The sequence below is a fragment of the Ascaphus truei genome, chromosome 1 (genome assembly GCF_040206685.1).
Source record: "Ascaphus truei isolate aAscTru1 chromosome 1, aAscTru1.hap1, whole genome shotgun sequence".
NCBI classification, from domain to species: domain Eukaryota; kingdom Metazoa; phylum Chordata; class Amphibia; order Anura; family Ascaphidae; genus Ascaphus; species Ascaphus truei.
In genome coordinates, this window is record NC_134483.1 from 187,259,696 (window position 1) to 187,286,130 (window position 26,435).

At 39.4% G+C, this 26,435-nt stretch overlaps 1 protein-coding gene across 4 annotated transcripts in view; it reads left to right on the plus strand.

Annotated features, from left to right (window-relative positions):
• ERCC6L2 (ERCC excision repair 6 like 2) overlaps positions 1–26,435 on the plus strand; it is a 185,467-nt gene that overhangs the window by 19,140 nt on the left and 139,892 nt on the right. For 3 of the 4 annotated variants that reach the window (XR_012801572.1, XM_075599141.1, XM_075599147.1), the window contains exons 5-6: positions 14,718–14,911; positions 16,930–17,091. Coding sequence is in view for 3 of the 4 variants with exons in the window: in XM_075599141.1 (XP_075455256.1) it covers positions 14,718–14,911; positions 16,930–17,091 (356 nt within the window). In the remaining variant the exon portion in view is untranslated. Of the gene's footprint in view, positions 1–14,717; positions 14,912–15,428; positions 16,144–16,929; positions 17,092–26,435 lie in introns of those variants that run through there. The other variant, XM_075599151.1, reaches the window with a different exon arrangement.

The following is a 26,435-nucleotide window of genomic DNA, read 5'->3' on the forward strand; positions in this document are numbered from 1 at the left end:
GTATATTAATCCAGAGGACGGCAAACAAATCCAGTGACACATTATCCAATGATCTCTCTTAAGGGGAAAAATTAATTCCTTCCTAACTCCAAGAATTGGCAATCAGATTACCCCCAGGATCAACATCCTTCCCATGTTTACTTATTTGGTATATCCCTGTATACCTTTTCCTTTCTAACAAGATAGCCAATTTATTTATTTTTTTGAAGATATCTGTTGGATAATATATATCTTTCTTCTACGCAGAGCAGTATATAAAAACGGCACAGGGGGTCTCTGCTGCACAGAGCTTAGATAGAAGTAGAACAAAAAATTCAAAGACCAGTGCCGCACGGTGAGAACAAGATTCGGGGAGAAAATTCTTAAAAATCTCACAAAACTGAAGACATTGATATTCGTATAACTGCACAGACAGAAAAATATATGCATCATGAACAAATTTCTTCCATAATGAAAATGTGAGTGTGATACAGTCCAATCGTGTCTCCTACGATCGATCGTAGCGGCTGCAAATGTGCAAGGGCAATGAGTCCCCGGTGAGATCGGTCGGGAGAGGGGGAAAGACAGAACTGCCCCGCGAAACATCCCTCTTCAATGACCTGAGTTGCAAAGGTACCCCTCATTTCCTTCATGAACCCCTGTCCATGTAAATCATCTTCATATAGTGAGATAGCAAAGCATAAGCCACTGTTTAATGTATCAGTTCCATAGGCTAGAAGCAGTGTCTATATGAGCAGTCCCCTGCAATACTCGGTTTCTTCAATCTATGCTGCAGGAGCGTCTGTCTCTGAAGAAAAGTATGAGTAAAGGTCACCTGAACGCAGTTATCAGGAAAGCACAGCGCCTTGTAACAGCAGCCCCGTTTACCTGCACATAGAGCAGCCGGTCCAGTCGCTTCTGGTGTAGCCGCCCACCCTCTTCTCCTCCCCCCCCCCTGCACCTCACACATCACCCTCTCCCCCTGCACCTCACACATCACCCTCTAAACACTCCTAAACCCTACCCTCCCCCCCCCTGCACCTCTGCCCACTGTCCCTCAACCTCATCCCTGCCCCTGCACCTCACACATCACCCTCTCCCCCGACTCTCCTGCTCCTCATTTTCGGCTAAAAATTGTTTTGATCTCTAATTGTTCTTTTCCTGATCATCCCAATAGATATCAGGTCCTTTAACATCAACAAAATTGACACATGGACACGGTTCATTTCCTGTATTTTATTTGTTTATTTTAAACATACACACTTTAAGTATCATTATTAGCAACTGCAGACATATAAAAATAATATATCATTAAAAGTTAAGTTTTAACCACCTTTGAGTGCACCATCAAATGTGCTTCTTTTTGGAGGGTAATTGTATATTTGTTACTCATTTTTGATAAAATAACTTTTTTAGTTTAACTGTAGATATTTGATAATTTCCTTAATGGCCACTGGTGCACAGTGCCTCTAGTCAACAGGCCTAGAAAATATTGTGGGCCATGTTTACCAAGTAATGTTATTCTGTAAGGCATCGTACAGTCCATACAGCTTTGCATTGCTTATTAAGTATGACCCTTTGTCCATTGAGAAGTTATGCATTTCACTGCAGAATACAGTAAATCAATCATAGGATCTATATTTGGTCCCATGGCTTTTGAAAGATTTTTTTTACTATTACAAAGCAAGGCAGATTTACAGATGTGCCAGACGTTATTACCCTCGTTACCGCACAAAAGGATGTGTTAAATATCAGATGTTCTCTCCATAACCATTGTTTTTTATAGCATTACTGTTAAACAAACACGCAAGCGCAGCGGTGGATTTCAATATCGGCCATCCTCCCGAATCGCAGCGTCACCAACGTGAAGACTTGTGCGTCACATTGCCATGGTAATGCGACATCACATTGGTGACGTCCGCGGCATCATTTGGTGCTGCGATTCGGAAGGAGGCCGATAGCAGGAAGTGGCCACCATATGTAAGTACATTCCCATCAGGCCCAATAGGCCTGAAAGGACGGCAATTGTATATGGGGGTGGATATTTTTGTCGCCCCCCAGATATTGCCGCCCTTGGCCCGTGACTAATGGGAAATCTGCCACTGCACAAGCGATAACGAACATATTGCATTACGGGGTGCAATAATGTATACTACATCTGTACGTTCTATGATGAGGGGATTTTTTGTTTTAATACATATATTAGAGCCAGTGAACTAACAAAAACAGTGATTTCTCTCATCCCCTCCGTTCCAAGCCCAGCATCAATCAAATGTTTATTTTCTGTTTATTTTAGTGTTCAATCTATGGTTCCCATGTTCTATAGAAGGTATCTGTCGATTTTGTTTCATGAATGCAGTTAGTTTCTCCATGGCCATTACCTCGTTAATTCGTGTCTCTACTGTGCGTCTGGAAGGTGGAGCTATTGTTTTTCCATGAGGCCGCGATTGAACACCTGGCTGCTGTCAATATGAATGAGATTAGCCGTCTCAGTGGGTGGTTTATATCTTTTATTGGCTTTGCCAGCAAATATGAGTGGGGGGCTTTTAAAAATGTATTGGGCCAGTGGGGGGCTTTTTAAAATGTGTTGGGGGAGTGGGGGCTTTTAAAAAATGTATTGGGGTGGATGGGGGGCTTTTAAAAATGTATTGGGGGAGTGGGGGGCTTTTTAAAAATGTATTGGCGGGAGTGGAGTTATATGTATTTTTTGGGGGGGATTGAGAGAGAGGGAGGGAGTAAGTGAGTGAGGAAAAGAGGGAGTAAGTGAGATGCAGGGGAGAGAAATACATGCCAGGCGGGAGGGGGAGTGATTGAGGAAGAGAGAGTGAGACGGAGGGGGAGAAATACATGGGAAGGGGGTGGGAAATAGAGGTCACTTGTGAGGTGTGAAATGGGGGGGATCGCAATACTGGAGGGGGGGAGGGGCGGACGTAACTCTAGTCCTGGGCCCTGGGAAATCTGTCTGGGGTCCTGAATGTAATGCACAAATAAATGCAGAGTAGCCACTGTATTGTTTAACCTTAAAAAACAAAAATGGTTTAAAAGTACTGTGACAAACATTTCAATTTTGTTTTCCTATGTTTTATCCCCTCTTGGCTTAGAATGGTTCAAGGTTTAAGCACTGGCATGTAAATTGTGAACTGTCTTTTTTTTTTTTTTTAAAGGAGTAGTTGTTTACACCAGACTTGTTTTGTAGGTCGTTCACTTTGTTTATTAAATTTGAATATCAGTCAGATGGATCAGTTAGCATGCTTGGAAATATCATTACACACGCAGAAACCCCTCTGCTCAACCGGAGCTGAACCGCATTCATTTCAACTCAGGGTTCCGGAGATACATATTTGTAAAGATGGTGCCGGTACTGTACCCTCCAGGCCAAACAAAATGGAAGCTTAAATCTCCCGTGACCATGGCTTCATATTGGTGCAGGTGACAAGGGGTATTTAAATATGCGGAAGGAATGTAGCTACCTTTCCTGGTATGCATCTCAAAACCTACAGTAGGTGGTCCCCAGAGCTAAAATTAAAGCAGTTCAGCTCTGGTGACCGTCTGGTTCCCGCCCATGGAAGGAAGAAGGGAGCAGAGGGTGGAATGCATCTTTAAACCAAACCAAATAGCTAGATATTGAACACAAGAGGAATGCTGTTTACACAGTGAGACTTTACAGCATGAATACAAATCAAAATAGCTCTATTTCCAGATAATAATGAAACAACATTGTTAATTAAGATTGATATGCTTGTTTTATGCTTTGTTATAAACTGTAAGGTACCATTTCCATATTAAGCTTTGCAGTTTACAGCAGAGGCTAACATTAACCGTAATGGAGAAACAAAGAACAAGGGGAGCGCGGATGAGTAACACCAGAATAAAAACCAATATTAAAAGGGTAGACTGGCTCGTTATATAACAGACTTACCTAATACCAAACACAGGCACAGGGGTCCTGATGAACCGCAGTCAATACACTGTGAATGGTATATTTAAACAAGGGATGGGTGAATAGGCAATAACAAAAAAAATAAATTAATACTCACACGGGCCTGTGTGAGCACAATTACATCGAATCTCTCTTTGCCGCTTGATGATGAACCGGTGGAAACACCGCTTGTCCACTCAGAAGATTCCTTGGTTTACTTCGCTGGTTTCTAGTGCATCAGCTTAACCCTCTCCTGTCCAGGGATGGGGAAGGCACCACTGTCTCCAATTGGCTCATTATTTACTTGCGTTTGCGAATGGTCTCTCAAAGAAGCTCCTACATATGCTCCCAATGCAGTGTACATATGAAAACAGTAATAGGTAAAATAATAGGTGTGTACTCAGCGCTGGTGCAATGACAATAATGGATATTAAAAACCTTTGATAAAGAGTCCAATAGGTAGTCCTGGAGCTGCCTTTAAAAGATATTTCTGGTATCTTCTACCCAGAGATGGAGTGAAGGCTGGAAAAAAATCTTTTTCTGGCGCTGAGGTGTGGTAGAGATGAGTGGATTTATGATTTCTTCTGATGAACAATGACCTCAGGAAAGGGAGAAAGAAAAAGACAAGACATGCAGGGAACCTGCAATAGTGTATTACCCAAGGGATAACCGGAAGTATACAAAGAAGGAGCAATTTATTATTAAAATACCTTGGTTAAAAACCATGGATGACAATTAATAAACATATAATAAACATTCATTGATATTAATAAAATAATTAATGAACTGGTGCCTAGGCACTATCCACACTGTAATGGTTAGGAACAATGTCCAGCAGTCCTGTTCTTTGCTCCGCCTGATCTAAAATTGGAAACCTACTCACCACAGGTAAGTAGTATAAAAGCAATGTATAAGCACTTGGTGCTGGTGGTCTTGGCCTCTGATGTCGCCGTCCGCCTTGTAATATGTCCGCATCTGCTGCCGGGGATCTGTTTCTGTGTTCCTGTGAGCGCTGCTTCCTGGAATACACCCGATCTCCTCGGCCTGATGACGTCACCTGTATTGGTCCTCGGCTACGGTGGCTCAGCGGTACCACCAGACCTTCCTACGCGTTTCGAAAGTACGAATGGCGTCTCTCTTCGTCAGGGATAAGTGCTGCTGGTAGCTTATCTTGTTAAATACCCCAGTCCTGATTGGAAGCGCTTAGTAATTGGCGCTTTCTTAATAGAGTAATTCAACTCATCTGTCCTTTACAAGTATTCTTATGGAAGCATAAATGATGATATTTAAATATTGGTATTTGTGGTATTGAATAACGTGATTTCTAGACAAAAGATACACAAGAATCTCTGTGATCTCCACAAGACTTATAAATTCAAAAGCTGTTTATAGTGGTATTGAATTAGTTATTAGTGCAGGTAATTCTTTATTTTAAGTGTCCTACTAATTGGATTGAAAATAAAAATAAACAGTCTTGTGTGATTTCAAAGATTTTTCTGCAATTTGGAAGCATGGGTACAATGACAATATCAATGGACTCTTATCTCATACTATCCTAATATATTAAATGGACTAGCTATGGAATATATTTATGAACTTAATAGTAATAATGTGATAGTAAATTAATGATTACAATATTTAAAAAAAAAAAAAAAAAAAACATAAACATTCAAATCGTATAAAGCAATGATATATAAATAATTAAAAATAACAAATTAAAAAATTAAAAATTACAAATTACAAATAGAAAAGTTGAAAAATACCAACAGCATTTCGAAATGACTACAATTGCCTATAATGAAAGATCCTGCAGAAATGGTTTTTAAGCGGACATGAATTAATTGTACTTCAAACCTAATTTTAAATATGTTTTTATATATAATGTGTCAAATCTCGTGGGAAGGGAAAATCTGAGCAGACCGTGATTAAAGTGAAACATTCATAGTGATACTGTGCGAGACGTGTGACTATTATTAAACTAATGTTAATATGTGTATTCACCAGTTTTTTGAATATTTTGTTGTTACGTGAATTTAACAGTGAAGTAAATTATTGTGTGAATTAAAAAAGAAAAAATAATAAAATACCTAGTGTTTTTATATTGTGAACTTGTGTTAATAATATTAACGTGTATTATGAATATTCCTGTGTAATAAACAATTATTTAAGTGCACTTGTGTAAGTAGTTGTTGCTTATAATAATAATAATGATCATAATAATGTCTTCATCAAGTCGGCAGACAAATAGACAATGGATAGAATTATCATGATTTCAAGAAAGCTGACAAATCAAATTCAATATTTAAACCTGATGGACTTAAAGTCTTTAACTCGAAAATCCAAAAGGACTCTCTTTTTGAAATGAGTCTGCCGACTTGATGAAGACATTATTATGATCATTATTATTATTATAAGCAACATCTACTTACACAAGTGCACTTAAATAATTGTTTATTACACAGGAATATTCATAATACACGTTAATATTATTAACACAAGTTCACAATATAAAAACACTAGGTATTTTATTATTTTTTTTTTTTTAATTCACACAATAATTTACTTCACTGTTAAATTCACGTAACAACAAAATATTCAAAAAACTGGTGAATACACATATTAACATTAGTTTAATAATAGTCACACGTCTCGCACAGTATCACTATGAATGTTTCACTTTAATCACGGTCTGCTCAGATTTTCCCTTCCCACGAGATTTGACACATTATATATAAAAACATATTTAAAATTAGGTTTGAAGTACAATTAATTCATATCCGCTTAAAAACCATTTCTGCAGGATCTTTCATTATAGGCAATTGTAGTCATTTCGAAATGCTGTTGGTATTTTTCAACTTTTCTATTTGTAATTTTTAATTTTTTAATTTGTTATTTTTAATTATTTATATATCATTGCTTTATACGATTTGAATGTTTATGTTTTTTTTTTTTTTTTTTTTTAAATATTGTAATCATTAATTTACTATCACATTATTACTATTAAGTTCATAAATATATTCCATAGCTAGTCCATTTAATATATTAGGATAGTATGAGATAAGAGTCCATTGATATTGTCATTGTACCCATGCTTCCAAATTGCAGAAAAATCTTTGAAATCACACAAGACTGTTTATTTTTATTTTCAATCCAATTAGTAGGACACTTAAAATAAAGAATTACCTGCACTAATAACTAATTCAATACCACTATAAACAGCTTTTGAATTTATAAGTCTTGTGGAGATCACAGAGATTCTTGTGTATCTTTTGTCTAGAAATCACGTTATTCAATACCACAAATACCAATATTTAAATATCATCATTTATGCTTCCATAAGAATACTTGTAAAGGACAGATGAGTTGAATTACTCTATTAAGAAAGCGCCAATTACTAAGCGCTTCCAATCAGGACTGGGGTATTTAACAAGATAAGCTACCAGCAGCACTTATCCCTGACGAAGAGAGACGCCATTCGTACTTTCGAAACGCGTAGGAAGGTCTGGTGGTACCGCTGAGCCACCGTAGCCGAGGACCAATACAGGTGACGTCATCAGGCCGAGGAGATCGGGTGTATTCCAGGAAGCAGCGCTCACAGGAACACAGAAACAGATCCCCGGCAGCAGATGCGGACATATTACAAGGCGGACGGCGACATCAGAGGCCAAGACCACCAGCACCAAGTGCTTATACATTGCTTTTATACTACTTACCTGTGGTGAGTAGGTTTCCAATTTTAGATCAGGCGGAGCAAAGAACAGGACTGCTGGACATTGTTCCTAACCATTACAGTGTGGATAGTGCCTAGGCACCAGTTCATTAATTATTTTATTAATATCAATGAATGTTTATTATATGTTTATTAATTGTCATCCATGGTTTTTAACCAAGGTATTTTAATAATAAATTGCTCCTTCTTTGTATACTTCCGGTTATCCCTTGGGTAATACACTATTGCAGGTTCCCTGCATGTCTTGTCTTTTTCTTTCTCCCTTTCCTGAGGTCATTGTTCATCAGAAGAAATCATAAATCCACTCATCTCTACCACACCTCAGCGCCAGAAAAAGATTTTTTTCCAGCATATGAAAACAGTAAGCTCAATCCATAATCCAGTCCATGTAATGCTCTACGTGAATGCCCATGGGGTAATTTAGCAGCAGCCCCCAATGGCCGTTTCGCTTAGGCGCTTTCTCAAGGGGAAGTGCGTGGAAGCAGAGATGCATGCACAATATCACTGTCCCGATACTGGGAGGTACCTGGGAGCTCAACCGTAGAAAACACGGTCCTAAGCAACTCCTCACTAACCGGACTCCAGCGGTGCTCTACTCAGGGAGCTCCCTGCCTTCCCCGTTGGTAAAATGTCTGTGAATCGCCTGCAGGTGCCAGCTACACTCGTGTCTGTGCTTCCGTGATAGCGTGCATGCGGACCGGAGTGACGTCACTACGCACAACGTAGCGTCCTGACGCGTTTTGTCACTGGTGGTGACTTCATCAGAGGTTGGCCACATAGCTCCAGGAACTCCCCTACATAGCCTGCGTTGCTTAGCAACATGACACCAATTGCCGGAGGCGCATGCTGCAATCAATCATACTGTGATAAGGGGGAGTGACTGTCACCCGTGGGTCTAAGTTGTATAAAACATACATTCATAGAGACTTAAAAGAATTAGAATGCCTAAATTCAGAGTGATTCTAAGGGGGGAGTGGAAAAAGTAACAACCTATGTAACCCAATAAACTGGGTAATATAATCCACAGTTGTATGATACATATTGTATTTATGCTGCCCTGGAGCACTCCAAAATAATATATTGACTGAGCACACTTTTAAACTTGGACTAATAAATGACATATAAGTAGATTTAAAATAAATCTGATAAAAGATACTTAAACAATTATATAAATATCAATAAAATTATAAAAATGGTTAACAAATGCAGAATGACTTGAGAAGAAGAAGAAAAAAAGAGATGAGAAACTCCGAGCGAGCAAACTGACTGTGTGCCATGTAAAGACAATTGTCATGAACATGGAAGTGATGTAGACTATAGGATATGGAATCATATACTATCTGAAGTGTGGTATGAGAGAGAGAACAGAAAAAAAGGGGAAACAATTTGTGGAACAGACTGAAGATGGTGATTGCACTATACCAAAATGCTCGTGTCTATACACTCATTAAGGCCAAGTGGAGCCAGTGTGCCTAGAGTGTGTATCCAGAAAGATTCACGCACACAGAGTGCTTTAAACCGATCTCCTCCCAGTTTAGACACATTGATAGTTTCTAGACCTATAACTTAGAGTCCAGATGGATCTTTCGCATTAACTTGTGCAAAGTGTCTTGGAATGCTATGTGTAAGCACTCCTTTTACAATGGCTCTGCGATGTTCCAAAAAACGATAAGGGGTCGCTTAATGCGCCCTATATATTGAAGATGGAAAGAACACTACAGTGCATAGACTACATACATAGTAAGGCAATAGATGTTGCTGTTGATTTTATGTGCAGAACCATTGGTATGGGAAGTGTATGAACTTCCCAACACAATGTGCCTGCACATGAGACATCTTGTCCTCCCACATTTGAAATTGCCCTTGGGCTTGTTGTTTATTAGCCCAGATTTTTACAGTCTCTTCAATCTGCTCGGTGCCAGTGTGTTTTTGATATTCTTTCCTTTACGAAAGACAACTTGAGCAGATTGAGTTAACAGGTCCCTCAGATGTGGCTCACAGGGGAGCACATTGCAATGTGAATTGAGGATATGGACTATTTTGTTAGATTGGCAACTATATCTAGTGATGAATTTGGTTGCATTACCTTGATTAGTCTAGGTGCTTTCCGGTTACCATTAACAACATTGTCCAATTAGTGTTTCTATTTGGATTTTTCTTATAGCGCGTCTTCGCCCCCATCCCAAATGATGAGCATGTCATCAATGTAACGACCATAGAACACGAGGCCCGCGCCCAGCTGCTCGTTGGTCCCAAGCATTGCTCCTCCCAGAACCCCATAAAGAGGTTCGCATAGCTGGACGCGAACCTCGTGCCCATGGCCGTACCACAGGTCTGCAGGTAGAAGACGTCCTCGAACAGAAAATAGTTGTTGCCAAGAATGAATTGAATGCAAGTGAGTAGGAATTTACGCTGTGATTCATAGAGATTTGTGTCCCTGCTTAGGAAGAGATCTATTGCTACCAGTCCCTTAGCATGTTCGATACATGTGTAAAGTGACTGTACGTCACATGTAGCCCACAAATATGTGGGCTTCCATTGAATAGCGGAGATTGAGTCAATGACGTGGAGCGTGTCTCGTAGATATGACTGCAATTGGACCACATATGGTTGTAGAAAGTGATCTAAATATCTGGACACGCTCGATGTCATTGACTCCACCCCCGATATAATGGGTCTCCCAGGTGGATCCACAAGGCGTTTGTGCACCTTGGGGAGATGGTAAAAGACTGGTATGCGCGAATTCGGATTATAAAGATATTTCAATTCATCCCTGGCCATTAGACATCGCTTCCCTAAGCAGAGAACACAACTCCAATTGAAATGTTAATGTAGGGTCATCGGAGAGTACCTTAAATTAATTTAAATCAGAAAGCAATCTAGCCGCTTCCAACAAATAGTCAACACGATTTTGAAGAATTATTCTCCCTTCCTTGTCTGCCTGTCGTATTACAATGTTACAGATACTCTCCAGCTCTTTTAATGCTTGGATTTCACCAGTGCTGAGATTGTTCTTCATGAATGATGTATCTGTACATAATTTCTCAAAGTCACGTAAAACAAGAGTGTAAAATGTATCGACGTAACTCCCTTTACACTGATAGGGATAAAAAAGTGACTTCGGCTTGAATGGTTTTTGAACAATCCCTGCAGGTGTAGTATCTACAAATTGTTCAAGCCAATTGGGGTTATTGACAGGATTGTAAACGCTAGATGATTGGGAATCAGTTAGCCATTCTGATTCCTCTAGCAGTTCCGCCATATCTTTACTGAAATTAATTTCAGTGGCACTAAGTGATGATGGAATATCTGCTAGTTTGGAGGATTTGATGGAAAAAAACCTTTTCAGCGTGAGTTTACGAATGAAACTGTTTAGGTCTAGAAACAGATCAAATGCTCTAACTTAGCACTAGGTGCAAAATCTAATCCTCTGCTAAGGAGGATTGACTGGTTTGTAGTAAGGAAAAAGAGGGAAGAGAATTCAGGAGAAGAAGGTTAGAGGGGGTAAGGCTGCGCTTATAGTGACGGCGTCATGGCAAAACAAATGTATTGTCGCCATCGCGTGCGCTTACAGTGCACGCAACGGCGACAGAGCGACGGAGTGACAGTGCTACCAGAAATCTGGTAATCGCTGATATTTGATTTTTTCGGCAACGGTCTCCCCTTGCGGCCAAGCGGGAGCTTCTCCGTGCCTCTGCCCTCCCCTTTTATGACATCATCCAGCGACGTCGCCTAAACTTCCAAATAGAAGTCGTCGCAATGGCGACGGGCGACGTCATCGGTCGCGTCGCCGGCTACGTAAGCACAGCCTTAGACATCCCTGAACCCAATGGTATCTATAACCTCTCCTCACATATACTTACTACAAACCAGTATGGCATGGTAAGGTATGGTATAATTTATAAATTAATATTTAATATAATTTATATGTAGCCCTCTTTCCCTCTAGTGTGAAGGGTCTACTAATGCTGGCGTTACCTGTCAGCTCACAGGGATCTGAGCCTCCACTACTGGGAGCCTGGGGTAATAAAGATACTGAGTGGCAGTGCCTCCACCTGCACGGGATCCCAATTGGATGGAATAACCCCGAGCAGGAACTATTAATAACAGTCCACAGATTATAATAATAACAATAATAACCTTTACTGTGTGCAATAACCATAAACCACATAGATGAAATACTAATGGTTACAGCTATACCTCGCCGCACCGGGTCATTGTCCCACCACCGTATACCCCCACACCGTGTTCACGGTACTAGAGGTGTCCTTTGGTCACTTCACCCAATATGTGTCCCCAAAAGATGCCCCCCCCCTCTAGGCGTGATGAGTGTCTTACTGTACAGATGTTGGTGCACGTTTGGTGAATGGTACCTGCCGGGTGTGTCCACACCCAGGCGCACTAACGAAGAGAAGTAGAGGATCTGCCGATCTAACGATATCCTTCGCTGGATGGGATGTCTCCCTCTGGAGTGACCGCCGCAACGACGGTCGCTCCCTCTCATGCAGTCTGGTCTAAGACTGCAGTAGCAATAGTTCAATTGAAACCGCTGTGGCCCTAAGCTGGCTAAAAAGGGCAGAATCCCTATCTGAAGGGGCCTTTTCTAAAGCAGCCACAATCTAGGGTGAGTTGGGGCCTAACTTGGGCCTAGGAGATCTCTGGCCTAGTGCAGAGGGTCACAGACCCCTGCACCTATACAACCTTCCCTAGCTGCATCTCAGCTCCAACTGCCAGCAAGCCTTTGAACGCCAACTGTAACAACTCCCTCAGCCGGGAATCCTAACATTCTATTGGCCAGGACTAGCCACCTGACTCCGCAGCCCTGTGGGCTTGGGGGGGCTGTAGTCCTTGCGGAACCCTTTTATCATTGGCGCCACGTGCGCTACCTGTAATGGCCGCCGCAATGCTCCCTGCGCATGTGTGACCCTTCTAATAGCCGCCAGCTACTGCGCATGCCTGCGCATAACTAACATGGCGGCGGCGCCCTGAGCGCTCTCTTCTCCGGAGCTCCGTGATGCCCAGCGTGACGGCCCCTGCAGCAACCCCCCTTCTCTCCAGCTGCAGTGGAGGTAATAGTCAAACCAGGGAACCCAGGCCACATATAAAATAAATAAAACAGTTTATACATTATACATTATAATGATAATAAAATTATTTTACCATACCATGCAGTAATCTAATCCATGACCCTTCATACACTGTTAGGGATTCTCTACCTCTGCACCATAAAATTGTTTCTTAAGAACTGGTTTAGCCCTTGTACTATGAATTTAACACTTCACATACATGCAAAAAAAAAAGAAGAGTATTCTCCAACAATACTACAGAGTACATGAGTACTGCAGTATTAGGTGATACCTTTTTTATTTGGACTAACAATTGATATTATAAGACACGCTTCCCCTCTTCCTCAGGTCAGCAATACTGATTTACAGAGATCCCATGAGCTTAACACAGCTGTAAAAATAGAAAAACAAGATAGCCATCTAAGGCAGATGATGCAGAGAAGGAATAAACAGACAGGGCAATAATTTGAAGAATGGGAAAGTGAGACAGGGCCATATACATCCATCAGCAGTGTGCAGGGAGCGGGGGATGCAGGGGGAGAGTGGGGGTTAATTGTAAAATTCACAGAGAAGCAGGGAGAAAAATAACAAAATATTATGGTAGTACGTTAAAAAACCACATATCAGCAATACTAATGTTTAATAGCTCAATTTTTATATTCATGATGCACCCAATAGTAGTAAAGTTTTCTAATAATTTGGGACATTTATTGGATTCTCTGCATTGGCACACGCTCACCGACATGCCTTCGCACATATGTTTAGATTCAATTTCCAGTCCTATTTTAAGGAAAGTATTTATGTTGTATTGTAATTCTAGTCTTCTGTATATCCAGCGGTTGCAATGGGCCATAGAATTTTGAAATATAAACCTGTTAGCTTATGTATTCAGGATGCAATGAAAACCTGTACTGCAAATAATCTTATTAAAAAAAATAGCTGTCTTTAGCAATATTTTGTACCTTGGACGTATGTCTCATCATGCCTAACCACATTTTATTTGCCATTTTATTTTGTATATATGATTTCAGAAGCCATAGACCACCCCACAATGTTATAAGCTTCCAGCTCACAACGTTTATGTTTTCACCATGTATACAATAATAAATATGATCCCTTCCCTGCAGGTCCCATGCAATGCCTTATATTTAGAATGCTTCTTTGGCCATTTTAACTCATGCTTAATGTTCACAATTCACTCCTGTAAAGCTTTATTTCTAGTGAGATGTACAGAGCATGTGATGTGGTTTAGACTGTTACATTTCAGCGCTAATCCTTTTAAACACTCAAGCTATTTTTAATGAAATGCATTAAACCGCTTATGTTCTTTCCAACTCCTATACAGAATTAAACATACCTTTCAAACTTTTCCGTCCTGCATATAATAATATATTTCTTACAGCATCTGCAATGTGCAATGCCTGGACATCTAAATTTCCACTTTCTGTGCTCTCTATGGGCCATTCCTTTTAGTTTTCAGTAAACACTCCTCCTGCATATTCCATTACGGTAACAATTAAGAGATTTGAAACTAAATCTTGATAAATATACATATTGTTCAGTTTATCTGAATGCCCTCCAGTGTCTTTCAATAATAGTAATTTCAAAGTTCCATTTCATATTGAATGTCATTAATAATATTTATAGATGTTTCTGTCTTATGATACGCTTTGATGACACTGTCATGTCTTTTCCAAAGGTTTCTTAAAAAGTTAAATCCTTAATCACAAAATAATGAAGTGTCTTTAAATTGTTTTAAAAGGGGTGTGTGTCGAGTTTTTGCAAGGCAAAGTTCAAATAAACACAAATGCAAGTGGTGGGTAATTCAAGAATAAATCCAAACTGAAGAAACTATTTAGTAATGATGTGTGTGTATGTGAAACTAGTAACTTACTAGAACAACAATTATTTTACTTTTAGCAAAATACGTGATGATGTGCCAATATTGTAGGCTTGGTATAATGCTTGGTGCAGTGAAATCTTGCATTTGCAGCACGAAATATCTTTAATGCTTATATTTCAGGTTTTTCTGATTGTGTCACCACTCTCTGTGCTGTACAACTGGAAAGATGAACTAGAGACCTGGGGATATTTCAAGGTTACCATCATACATGGAAACAAAAAGGACTCTGAACTTACCCGCATAAAACAGGGAAAATATGAAGTTGCCCTCACTACTTATGAGACTCTTCGCTTGTGTTTAGATGAACTTAACAGGTAAGTTTTAAGTGAATACTTAAAAAAAAAAAAATTTAATTAAAAAATACTGTATCACTTATTAACTCAAAATTGTAGGCATAATAATTTTCATGACATGGTACGTGGTACTCCTGATTCATGGGAGGAGCTCTACTGTACAAATAGTACAGTGATAAGTAAGATGTCCTGCTTATCTTGCTCCCAGGTTCTTGCCTTTCCTTAACAAAACATTAACTATTAAAAGCCGTAAAATAGATGCTCTGGAGCGCACTCCTGATGCGGCGCCTTCTAAGCATCCTGCTATGGTGCGTTCCATCATTTTCCCCTGACGTCACCGGTGGGCGTTTTTCTTTAGCACAGAATGGGACAGGTGGATTTTTGGTGGTCCCGAAGAAATTCAAAACATGGAGGTATTTTAAAAGTACTATTTAAGTGGGGTGTGCCTCAAGGGAACCTTTTTAAATAAGGACTCAATATTTTATTAAAAAAAAACATATATAAACATGCAAAAACTTATATAAAAAAAATAGGGAATTAGTTACTCAGACAAGTGATTACAGGCTCGATGTTACTCTTACCAATTTAATTTACGCTGGTCTACATTTTGTTTTGACACTCCCATTTCAAGACTCCACAGACACCTTTTTAGTCTCGCATATGGCAGCTTCCCTGTTTGAGTCTAAGGTACACCCATATCTCTAAGATTAAAAGGAATACAAACCAGCCTGGGTGGGCGGGGGGTGAAGTATTCTTTTTGGAAGTGAAGGTAACTGGTGGAGGCAGACAAAGTGCACTCCCTCCCAAGAGTACAAGCTCCTGTGCATCTACATTTTTGTTTTATCAGTTATACAAGTACGACCCTATGTGTGATAGTTTAAGGGTACGTACCCCAGCATTTTTATGTTTGCTTTCAGAAAATACAGTAACTTGTGTTTGGATGCTTCACTGTTCGGTCACTATACTGCATCAAAATCTATTTCATGCCACTTTGGGTAAAAACATGGAACTTAATGGCATCTAGCTCATTTTTCTACATATTGTGTAGCTTCCCACAATAGTCTATTCTAGCCTTGTGTTCATCCCAAGCAATACTAACCTCTACTACCTTTACTGGTAGGTTATTCCATAAACCACTCTTTGTGAAGAAATGCTCATTTTCCCTGAGCCTGGTGAAATGGTGTGTGGATTTTACTGGGAAACTGAGCACAGTATGCTCATTTTTCTTTACCTACCAGCTTCCTGCCTTGATCGTAAGTTTGTACAACAATGCGTCTGCCTCATAATGTCAGACACACCTATCTTCTGCTGGCTTGGTAATGACATTGCCCTCTGTATGGTCTTGTATATATGCCAACACATACCTAAGGATGTGTCAATTTAACCTGAAGGAATTCTCATTATAAATAATAATAATTTTGATGGGATTTTAGTGTTTTATGTGTTAAATATGTTGAATTAGTTTCTAAATATCAGAAAACTAGCAGCTAACATTTGTAAATAGTGTATTGTACAGTAGCAGTGCAGTGTTGGGGTTAGTACAGAGTAAGCTTATTACAGTTCTGATTCCTGCGTGATTCCTTCACAACTACCACTTGAGCCTATAAATGGTGGTCAAGTTATAAGGAGGCTACTCACCAAAAAAATGTGTAACAACAAATACAATAGTTAGGTTAACCTTTGTAACATTTAGGTTTTTTTTTGTTCTTTTTTTACTCTGTAAAATATATTTTTTAACATTTGACCATAAGTTTAGTGAGCTGTGTTTTAGATTGTAATCTCTCCGGGACAGGGACTCTTTTTCCTAATGTCTACTTTTATGTATAAAGCGCTTATTCCTATTATGTCACGTGTGTTACTGCTGTTAAGCACTATGTACATGGATGACGCTATATAAATTAAAGCTATTCATACATAACAATACAACTATTGTTTATGACTAACTAAATTTGAGAAACCTTTCTGGAGCTATCCCTTTCCATCTGACATATAATGTACATTGTACTTTTGACGATGTATTGCATCTTCTCTATTTACAGCATAGATTGGTCAGCTGTCATTGTCGATGAAGCTCAGAGAATCAAGAATCCAAAGGCCAGAGTGACACAGGTTATGAAATCTTTAAGGTGCAATGTCCGTATTGGACTTACAGGAACTATACTCCAGAACAACATAGAAGAGCTGTGGTGTGTTATGGACTGGTGAGTAAAATCACAATTTGTGTATTTAATGTAGTACAAAAGGTAAGATGATGCACCTTCAGTACCTCTTTATCTTTAAAAACAAAATGGTGAGTCAGGTGACTTAATTCTGAAGGCGTGTATGTGGTTACCTGCCTGCATTTCCACACGGAAAACAAGAAACGAAGTCTCTATCTCCTAATACCATTACTTGATGAAACCAGTGGGAAGGGCTAGAAGGTAGAGTAAAAGAGGAGATGGACTAATTAGAGGGAGGCATTTTCAGCTGCTTTACAAATACCAGCAAGTTCAATGTCCGCTTCTCAAATCTTTATAATAAAGCGACAATTCAAGAACTACAAAACCAACTGCAAGTAAAGAGAAAGTAAGAGAAAAACAAGATTTGAATAGAGAATTAAACCAATTGTCCACAGCACTCAAACAGTAAAAATCTCACTGGGGTAACCAAGACCTCCTAAAGAAAGAAATGTTAGTATTCAAAATGAAGAGAGTTTAATAAACAACGCATCTAGAATAAAGCTGTACAATGATACTAGGTGGAAAGTACAACACATCCAGCATGCAATCAGTGCTAAAGTGCCTAAAATGCACACGAAGAGAGAGCCACAGTACACAATCTATAGTACACCACTCACAGTATAGCTATAAGTCTAAGGCTGCAGCCCCGCTAGCGCTGACCACACTCATGCTTGTGAGTGGTGACGTCACCAGCTCTCCAAGCATGAGCGCCGGGTGTCCTTGCTATTTGGAAAGCGCACGGGGGGGGGGGAGCTTTGCGTTGTGGGCAAGTTGAACACGCTCAAAAGTGAATTTTTTTTGTTTAGCGTGTGTGCACCGTGTGAGCAGGGACTTACATATATAGATATATGTAAGTAAAAGGGGCAGCCCACTCGGCACTAGAGGGGACGCAACCTTAGTTATACGCAGAAGATCTAGCTATAATGAGCCTAACTGCTGCAAGTGTAACTACCCAGAGCGTACAAGAGCATGCTGATGAGATAGTGTAAAGGAACACTAAAATAAATCAACGTATGTTATAAGGTAGCTTAAAGCCATAAGATATACCAACAGAAATGCAGTGCACATTCACCAATTAAAAACCAGAACATGAAGAGAAAGGTGCAAAGAAAATATGTAGTATACAGCAAATCACCAATAAATGGTACAGAAAAATAATGAGGAGTACAGGAATAACACAGAGGGATAAAACATTACACTACTGTATGGGAACAGAAACCGCAGTCAGTGATTATACTAGGGGGGCAGTGCTTCAGAGTTATAGACCCCTTCAAGGCCAGTTCCCACGTGACCCTAATGGACAGCGGTACTTCCTTTAATTTGTCTTATCTAAGGAACCTGAAATCGCCCAGTTGTGTCTCCCGTGCAGTCACGCAATCTCCTATAGTTAGTAACAGCACACGGACTATCTGTTTGTGTGCATTTTAGGCACTTGGTTATGCATTAAGGTTGATACCACAGATTTGTATACTGGATGCGTTGTACTTTCCGCCTGTTATCATTATACAGCTTTATTCTAGATAGTGTATGTTGTGTATTAAACTCTTTTTAATTTTGAATACTAGTATTTCTTTATTTAGCGGGTCTTAGTTACCTCATAGTTACATAGTAGATGAGGTTGAAAAAAGACGTACGTCCATCAAGTTCAACCTATGCTAAATTTAGACAACAGATACTTTATTCTATATCTATACTTACTTATTGATCCAGAGGAAGGCAAACAAAAAACCCCATTAAGGGGAAAAATTAATTCCTTCCTGACTCTAAGAATTGGCAATCGGATTAATCCCTGGATCAACATCCTTCCCATGTATACTTATTTGGTATATCCCTGTATACCTTTCCCATCTAAAAAGATGTCCAACCTTTTTTTGAACAAATCTATTGTATCTGCCATCACAGTCTCCATGGGTAATGAATTCCACATTTTAACTGCCCTTACTGTAAAGAACCCTTTCCTTTGTTGCTGGTGAAATTTCCTTTCCTCCAACCTTAAGGGATGGCCCCGAGTCCTTTGTACTGCCCGTGGGATGAATAGTTCTTTTGAAAGCTCCTTATATTGTCCCCGAATATATTTGTATATAGTTATCATATCCCCTCTTAGACGCCTCTTTTCTAATGTAAATAAATCTAATTTAGCTAGCCTCTCCTCATAAGTTAGAATGTCCATCCCCTTTATTAATTTGGTGGCTCTCCTCTGCACTCTCTCTAGTTCCATAATGTCTTTTCTTAGGATTGGTGCCCAAAATTGTACTCCATATTCAAGGTGTGGTCTTACTAATGCTTTGTAAAGGGGCATAATTATGTTTACTCCCTTCCATCCATTGCCCGTTTGATGCAAGATAAGATCTTGTTTGCCTTTGCAGCTACTGCATGACATTGGGCACTATTGCTAAGCCTGCTGTCTACAAGCACTCCTAAATCCTTCTCCATCAAGGATTCCCCCAATATATCTCCATTTAATTTGTAAGTCGACTTTTTATTCTTGCATCCCAAATGCATAACCTTACATTTATCTGTATTAAACCTCATTTGCCATTTACCTGACCATGTTTCCAGTCTCTCCAAGTCCTTCTAAAGAGAAATTACATCCTGCTCTGATTCTATTACCTTACACAATTTAGTATCATCAGCAAAGATGGAGACTTTGCTCTCGATCCCAACCTCAAGGTCATTAATAAACAAGTTAAAAAGCAGGTGTCCCAGTACCGATCCCTGAGGTACTCCACTCACGACTTTAGCCCAACCTGAAAAAGTTCCATTTATGACAACCCTCTGTTGTCTATCCTTTAACCAGTTTTCAATCCAGGTGCATATATTATTACTGAGTCCAATTTTCTTTATTTTGTACACCAACCTCTTGTGTGAAACCGTATCAAAAGCCTTTGCAAAATCTAAGTAGACCACATCAACTGCATTACCCTGGTCTAAATTCCTACAGTACTTACCTCCTCAAATAAACAAATAAGGTTAGTTTGGCAAGATCTATCCTTCATAAATCCATGCTGACTATTACTAATAATTTTGTTTTCCATTAGGTATTCCTGAATATTATCCCGTATTAAACCTTCAAGTAGTTTCCCTACTATTGGAGCCAGGCTTACAGGTCTGTAATTCCCCAGGTGTGATCTAGCTCCCTTTTTAAATTTAGGCACCACATCTGCTTTACGCCAATCTTGTGGTACTGAGCCTGTGGAAATGGAGACCTTGAATATTAAATATAATGGTTTTGCTATTACTGAGCTTAACTCCTTGAGAACTCTTGGATGTATGCCATCGGGGCCAGGTGCCTTATTTAATTTAATTTTTTCAAGTCGCTTAAGAACTTCTTTCTTAGTTAACCAATTTGTCATTAATATGGAGGTTGTGGCTTCCTCCTGCGGCGCTACTATTGAACTTGATTCTTCCCTGGTAAACACAGAGGCAAAGAATTTGTTTAATACCTCTGCTTTTTACTTATCTCCAATAATCTGCCTACCCATCTCACACTGAAAGGGTCCTATATTTTCTTTTCTCATTTTTTTGTTATTAAGGTACTTAAAGAACTTTTTAGGGTTGACCTTACTTTCTATTGCAATCCTTTTTTCATTATCCATTTTTGCTAATTTAATTGCCCTTTTGCAATTTTTGTTACATTCCTTATAATTCCGATACGATGTCTCTGTCCCTTCTGACTTAAAGAATCTAAACGCCTTCCTCTTCTTGTCCATTTCCTCCCCTACCTGTTTATTTAGCCACATTGGTTTTGACTTATTTATTTTATACTTATTACCCAAGGGTATATATACACTGATAAGTGTGCTTTTCTAACAATGTTTTAAAGACTGCCCATTTATCTTCTACATTTTTCCCTGCAAAAACATCATCCCATTGTATTACTGCTAGATTAGACCTCAGTTTATTAAAATCTGCCTTTCTAAAGTTTAAAGTCTTTGTTGAACCCAAGTAATCTGTTTTTTGATCATTTATTTCAAATGAGACCATGTTATGATCACTGTTACCCAAATGTTCCAGGACTTGAATATTTGTTATTACTTCTACATTGTTTGATATGACCAAATCCAGAACTGCCCCTCTCCTGGTTGGTTCCTCAATAATTTGGGTCATATAATTATCTTTAAGCACCCCCAAAAACCTGTTTCCTTTTGTTTCCTTTTGTTGTAATGCTAATCTCATTGCCCCAGTCTATGTCTGGATAATTAAAATCCCCCATTATGCAAACATGACCCAGTTTTGATGCCTTCTCCATTTGCAAATGTATTTTAGCTTCCTCAATCTCACAGATATTTGGTGGTTTATAGCATATTCCCACAAACATTTTCTTTATACTTTTACCTCCACTACTAATTTCTATCCACAAGGTCTCTACATTTTCATCATTCCCTTCATAGACATCATCCCTTATAATAGGTTTTAGATCTGGTTTAACATATAGACATACTCCACCTCCCCTTCTATTTGTTTGATCCTTCCGAAAAAGAGAATACCCCTTTAAATTAACTGTCCAGTCATGAGTTTCATCCCACCATGTTTCAGTAATGCCTATGATATCATACTGCTCCCTTGTAGCTATTAATTCAAACTCCCCCATTTTATCTGTCAGGCTTCTTGCATTAGCAAGCATGCATTTCAGTTTTTTTTCATCCTGTACTATTATCTTATCTGCTCCTTCCTTTCTGCTCCCACTTGGTTTAGTCTTTCGAAGTTTTCTTGTATTATCTCTACTTACTATGGGTATCTCACTGCTTGTCAAACTTGCACTTGCCCCCATTCTACCTCAGTGAGATTGTTACTGTTTGAGTGCTGTGGACAATTGGTTTAATTCTGTATATTGTTGGAGGAATTAGGGATTCCTCATGTCCACCTGCACCAATTCTCATCTTTAAGATTCTTTGCTACTTGCCAAGAGGGTAGGGCTGTTTGTGTTTGTATATATACACAAGATTTGAATACTTATCTGTAACGCTGTGGTCACCACAAACAAGACCCCAGGACTGAGATGAGAATATATATACAAACGCCACCGACAGGCACGGGGGCAGGTCTGGAGTCTGGATAAATTGAGATCGCCGGGTCTGGGGTGGAGAGGTCAGAGTCATCGTTATACTTGCCAAGGTCAGAGTAGGAGAGGTCCGGAATGTAGAGGTACTAGAAGCCGAGGTCGGGCTGGAGAGTATAGAGTGGTCCGAATGCTGAGGTCAGGGTAGGAGAGTTGCGGACAGTCAGAGATGGCAGAGGTCAGTAGTCCAGAGATGCGGTAGTCCAAAAGCAAGCCGGGTCGGTACACAAGTAAGTTTCAGCAGGACAAGACGTTGAAGCGCGGGATAGGTAAGCACAGGGAACAAGAATCTTGCTCAGCTAAAGTGCCAGTGGCACAGCTGAGCATAAATAGACATAAGGAGCCAATCTCCTGGGGGGGTTGAGCGGAGGTGCGGCCTCGCGGAGGCAGTGATAGGCTAGATGCGGGAGACAGGTGAAGGTGGTATGGAACTAGTAGCCTTGTGGCCCGGAGCTCGGGTGCGTTGCATAAGGGTGATGTGCATGCGCCATGCGCTGATGACGAGCGGCGGGACCTGGGGACGGAGACAAAACTGTGGCGTCTGGTGACGTCGACTGTGTGTATGCGTACCGCGCGACTCGCGGTAGAAGTCCTGTCAGAAGAAGCTCCGTGCGTACACGGAGGTCTAGCAGGAGCGCGCATGGAGTGGCGCAGTTCCGGAATCCTTACAGTATCAAACTTAAAAATGGACACTTTTTATAGCAAGGTACAGACATTGGAAAAACCAGCAGATAATGTTGCATCATAAAAATACATTAAAGTTCAGAGTTATGGAAGTGGAAATGTCATCAGATATAGCTTGAAGTGTTACATCTCATAGGAAAAGAGACATAAGCCACAAATTCCAAGTACACATCCCTATAGCAACTATTGGGAATTGAAAATCACTATAACATTTGATATCAGCAGCTGATTGAAAAACTAGAATGTTTATTTTATTATGATAGGAACAAATAATGTCCGGGAGTCATGATCGCGATATTCACCCTATCGCGGCTAAATTAGCGATACCTGCCATTGAAGTCAATGGCCGCGATAGTGAGGTTCCCGCTTTGATGATTCCCGGGCAATGATTGCTACAGATATTCAGACTACAGACCTCTCAAGCCAAGCTTGTAGCCAACACTAGGAAGGATGTAAGAAAGACAACGTATTGTTACAACCATTTTTGTTCTGTAATGTACAGTTGATAACAGCACAAACGGTGACACTGGAGGATGAGGCAGTGCCAATAGGTACAAAGTCAATTTGTATCGCTCAGTTTTACAATATGAAAGAGGAACCAAGGTACTTTTGGACCAATAGTGGTTAAAATCTATTTCCTAACAACAATTATCTAATCATCAGATATGAATATATAAATTGTGCTTTTTCATAGTCGTTTTTAACTTGTTTTACAGTGTGATTATGCTATTATATATGTTGTGCTTGTCATGCCCGCATAAGCATTTCTAGGCATTGTTTACTTTTAACCTCTGATGGTTAAAGTAGCAATCCCCAATTTTTTTCTAAATCCCCGTTTTTTTTAAATACTGGTCACACACTAATTTGTGCTCTGGGGATCCACCACTTCCTAATATATATATATATATATATATATATATATATATATATATATATATATATATATATATATATATATATATATATATATATATTTATATATACAGGCATACCCCGGTTTAAGGACACTCACTTTAAGTACACTCACGAGTAAGGACATATTGCCCAATAGGCAAACGGCAGCTCGCGCATGCGCCTGACAGCACGTCCTGAACAGCAATACCTGCTCCCTACCTGTACCGAAGCTGTGCGCAAGCGGGGAGACTATAAAGCCTGTTACACATGCGTTATTTACATCAGTTATGCACGTATATGACGATTGCAGTACAGTACATGCATCGATAAGTGGGAAAAGGTAGTGCTTCACTTTAAGTACATTTTCACTTTACATACATGCTCCGGTCCCATTGCGTACGTTAATGCGGGGTATGCCTGTATATATAGAAAATGTAAATATACTGTATGCTCATTTGCATGTCTTAGGCAGGTCTGCAACCCCGCCTTTCACCATTATCACCCAGCACACAGCACTTCCACTGCAGTATATATATACTGTATATATATATACTGTATATATCTGTAAAGTTACCAGGTTGAAATCTCTCTCCAGGGGCAACAAAATGACATCCAAACCTCAGGACCATTGGGAGCTATAGCATTATTGGTTGTCCATTTAAATCCCCTGTAAAAACAGAAATTAGTACCAGTAACTACTCGGTCCCTGGAAGTGTGGATAAGCCATGGGGTCAGGCTCGCACCGGCAGCCACGAGAAAGCTGCAACATCTGGAAATGACATTATGACTTTCCATTGGCAACCTTGTGGTCATCTTGGTCGTTTGTTGTGTGTCACACACTGCCACAAAAAACTCAAATATTTTGGCCATCGGGGGGGGGGGAATCCCTGGAGATTGTAATACCATGAATCAGCATCAGGAGAGCCTTCTGGCTCAGGTACAAGAAACAGAGATACTGCGTTTAATGTTTGTCTACATCTTAGCCATCTCAGAAGTGTTAAAAATAAAGTGTACTGTAGTGTTGTGGTGTTATTCATAGCATATGCAAGAATGCAACACTTGTAGTTTGATAAATATCAGCTAGGATACTCATCAGTTTGACCACCAAGCATTTTGCAACATTATTTTTACAGTTATTCCAAACTATTTTAGAAAAGAAGATTAAAATCATAGCAGAATACTTGAGCCAAGTAATTTGCTGACAATATATTGTAATGTTTTTTGGCACAAGCCAAGGCCTTCAACAGTGAATCCGAGAACTTGAAGACACGTAACAAAATGGGTCTCTAGCCTATATTATATTCAATAGCTTTATCAACTCCAAGAAAATATATGTCCATAAACATTCATTAATTGGAAGCGGTCAATAACTATGGCTGTGTTGGCAAGAAAATAAGTCACAACCTCAAGGGGGAATTCTGTATGTGAATGAAAATATATTAACGTGCATTTGGACGAAACACCACAACTGTCCTCAGTGCCTATTGTGATTTATTATGCTTTTTAATGTGCTCACTGCTCCTACAGGGGAATATGGAAATATGTACAGTTTATGTTGGAATAAACTTTGAAACAGGAAAAGCGTAAATTCAGGAGCACATGAAATCCTGTGAAGAAATTAAAATTCCAGTTTGCAGCACATGTTGCAAGCAGAATCTACCAATGTGGGACAATGCAATTACTGGATTTAAAGAGATATCGAGAAACAGTGGCCACAAGGGAATTTGGAGAGGCTTAATTCTGCAGCAACTGGACAACCATAGTAGAAAAGGAAAGCTTGGGGAGGATCTTTATTTTTGAAATGTGTACATTTGAAACCATTAAAAAAAAAGTAATGCCTCTTGGCCGTATCCATATCTTACCTCAAACCTGTCTAAAGTTGAGCTGAGCTTCTCAGTGTTTATATTGATTTCTTATTATCTTCACCAACTACTATTTTTTTTTTTATAACTTTAGTTTTTATTGAATTTTACATACATAGTACATAACATTCGTACTCTGAGGTCAACCATAATAACCAACTACTATTTTTTAAGTAATATTTAAGAAAGTAAAGTTTTTCAATCCCAATGATAACCAATTTATCCATTTAGCTTCAGTGTTGAGTGCAGTAAACAGAGCGCTTCTTTTCTTACGCGATTATCTAGATTCCTTTATGCACCTTCACCGTTTTCATCTATGTTTGATACGTTGCTGAGCAAGAGTTGCTGTGTGTTTCACATTCAGCAAGAATGTCTGAAAAATTAAATGTTTATACAGTATAAGTGCTCAACATTAGATTGCTCTGAATAATATCATTATTGGAGATGGGCTAATTTGTTCCAATTTAGTTTGCAAAAATTTAGTATGAGCTTTTTTTGTTAGGGAAAAAAAACGGCGTCGTTAATATTTGTCATTTTTTTGTAAGATACTAACTGGATGTCTTGGGGTTAATCTTGGCATTTTTGCGACCTCACATAAAAATGTACAAATGCCTAAAATTTGCTATATTTGTTAATATATGGAAAGGTTTCATCCATCACCAGTCATTATAATAAACTTTTATATACCTTTTTTGTTTACGTTCACTGACTGCCCATTTGAGTGCTTGTTTTGTTATGTGCTATTTTATTGCATGCAATTGTTAAGCAAGCTCTTCGTGATACTGTTAAAATATGAATGTCAGATTATTTGAACTCTGTAATAGCTT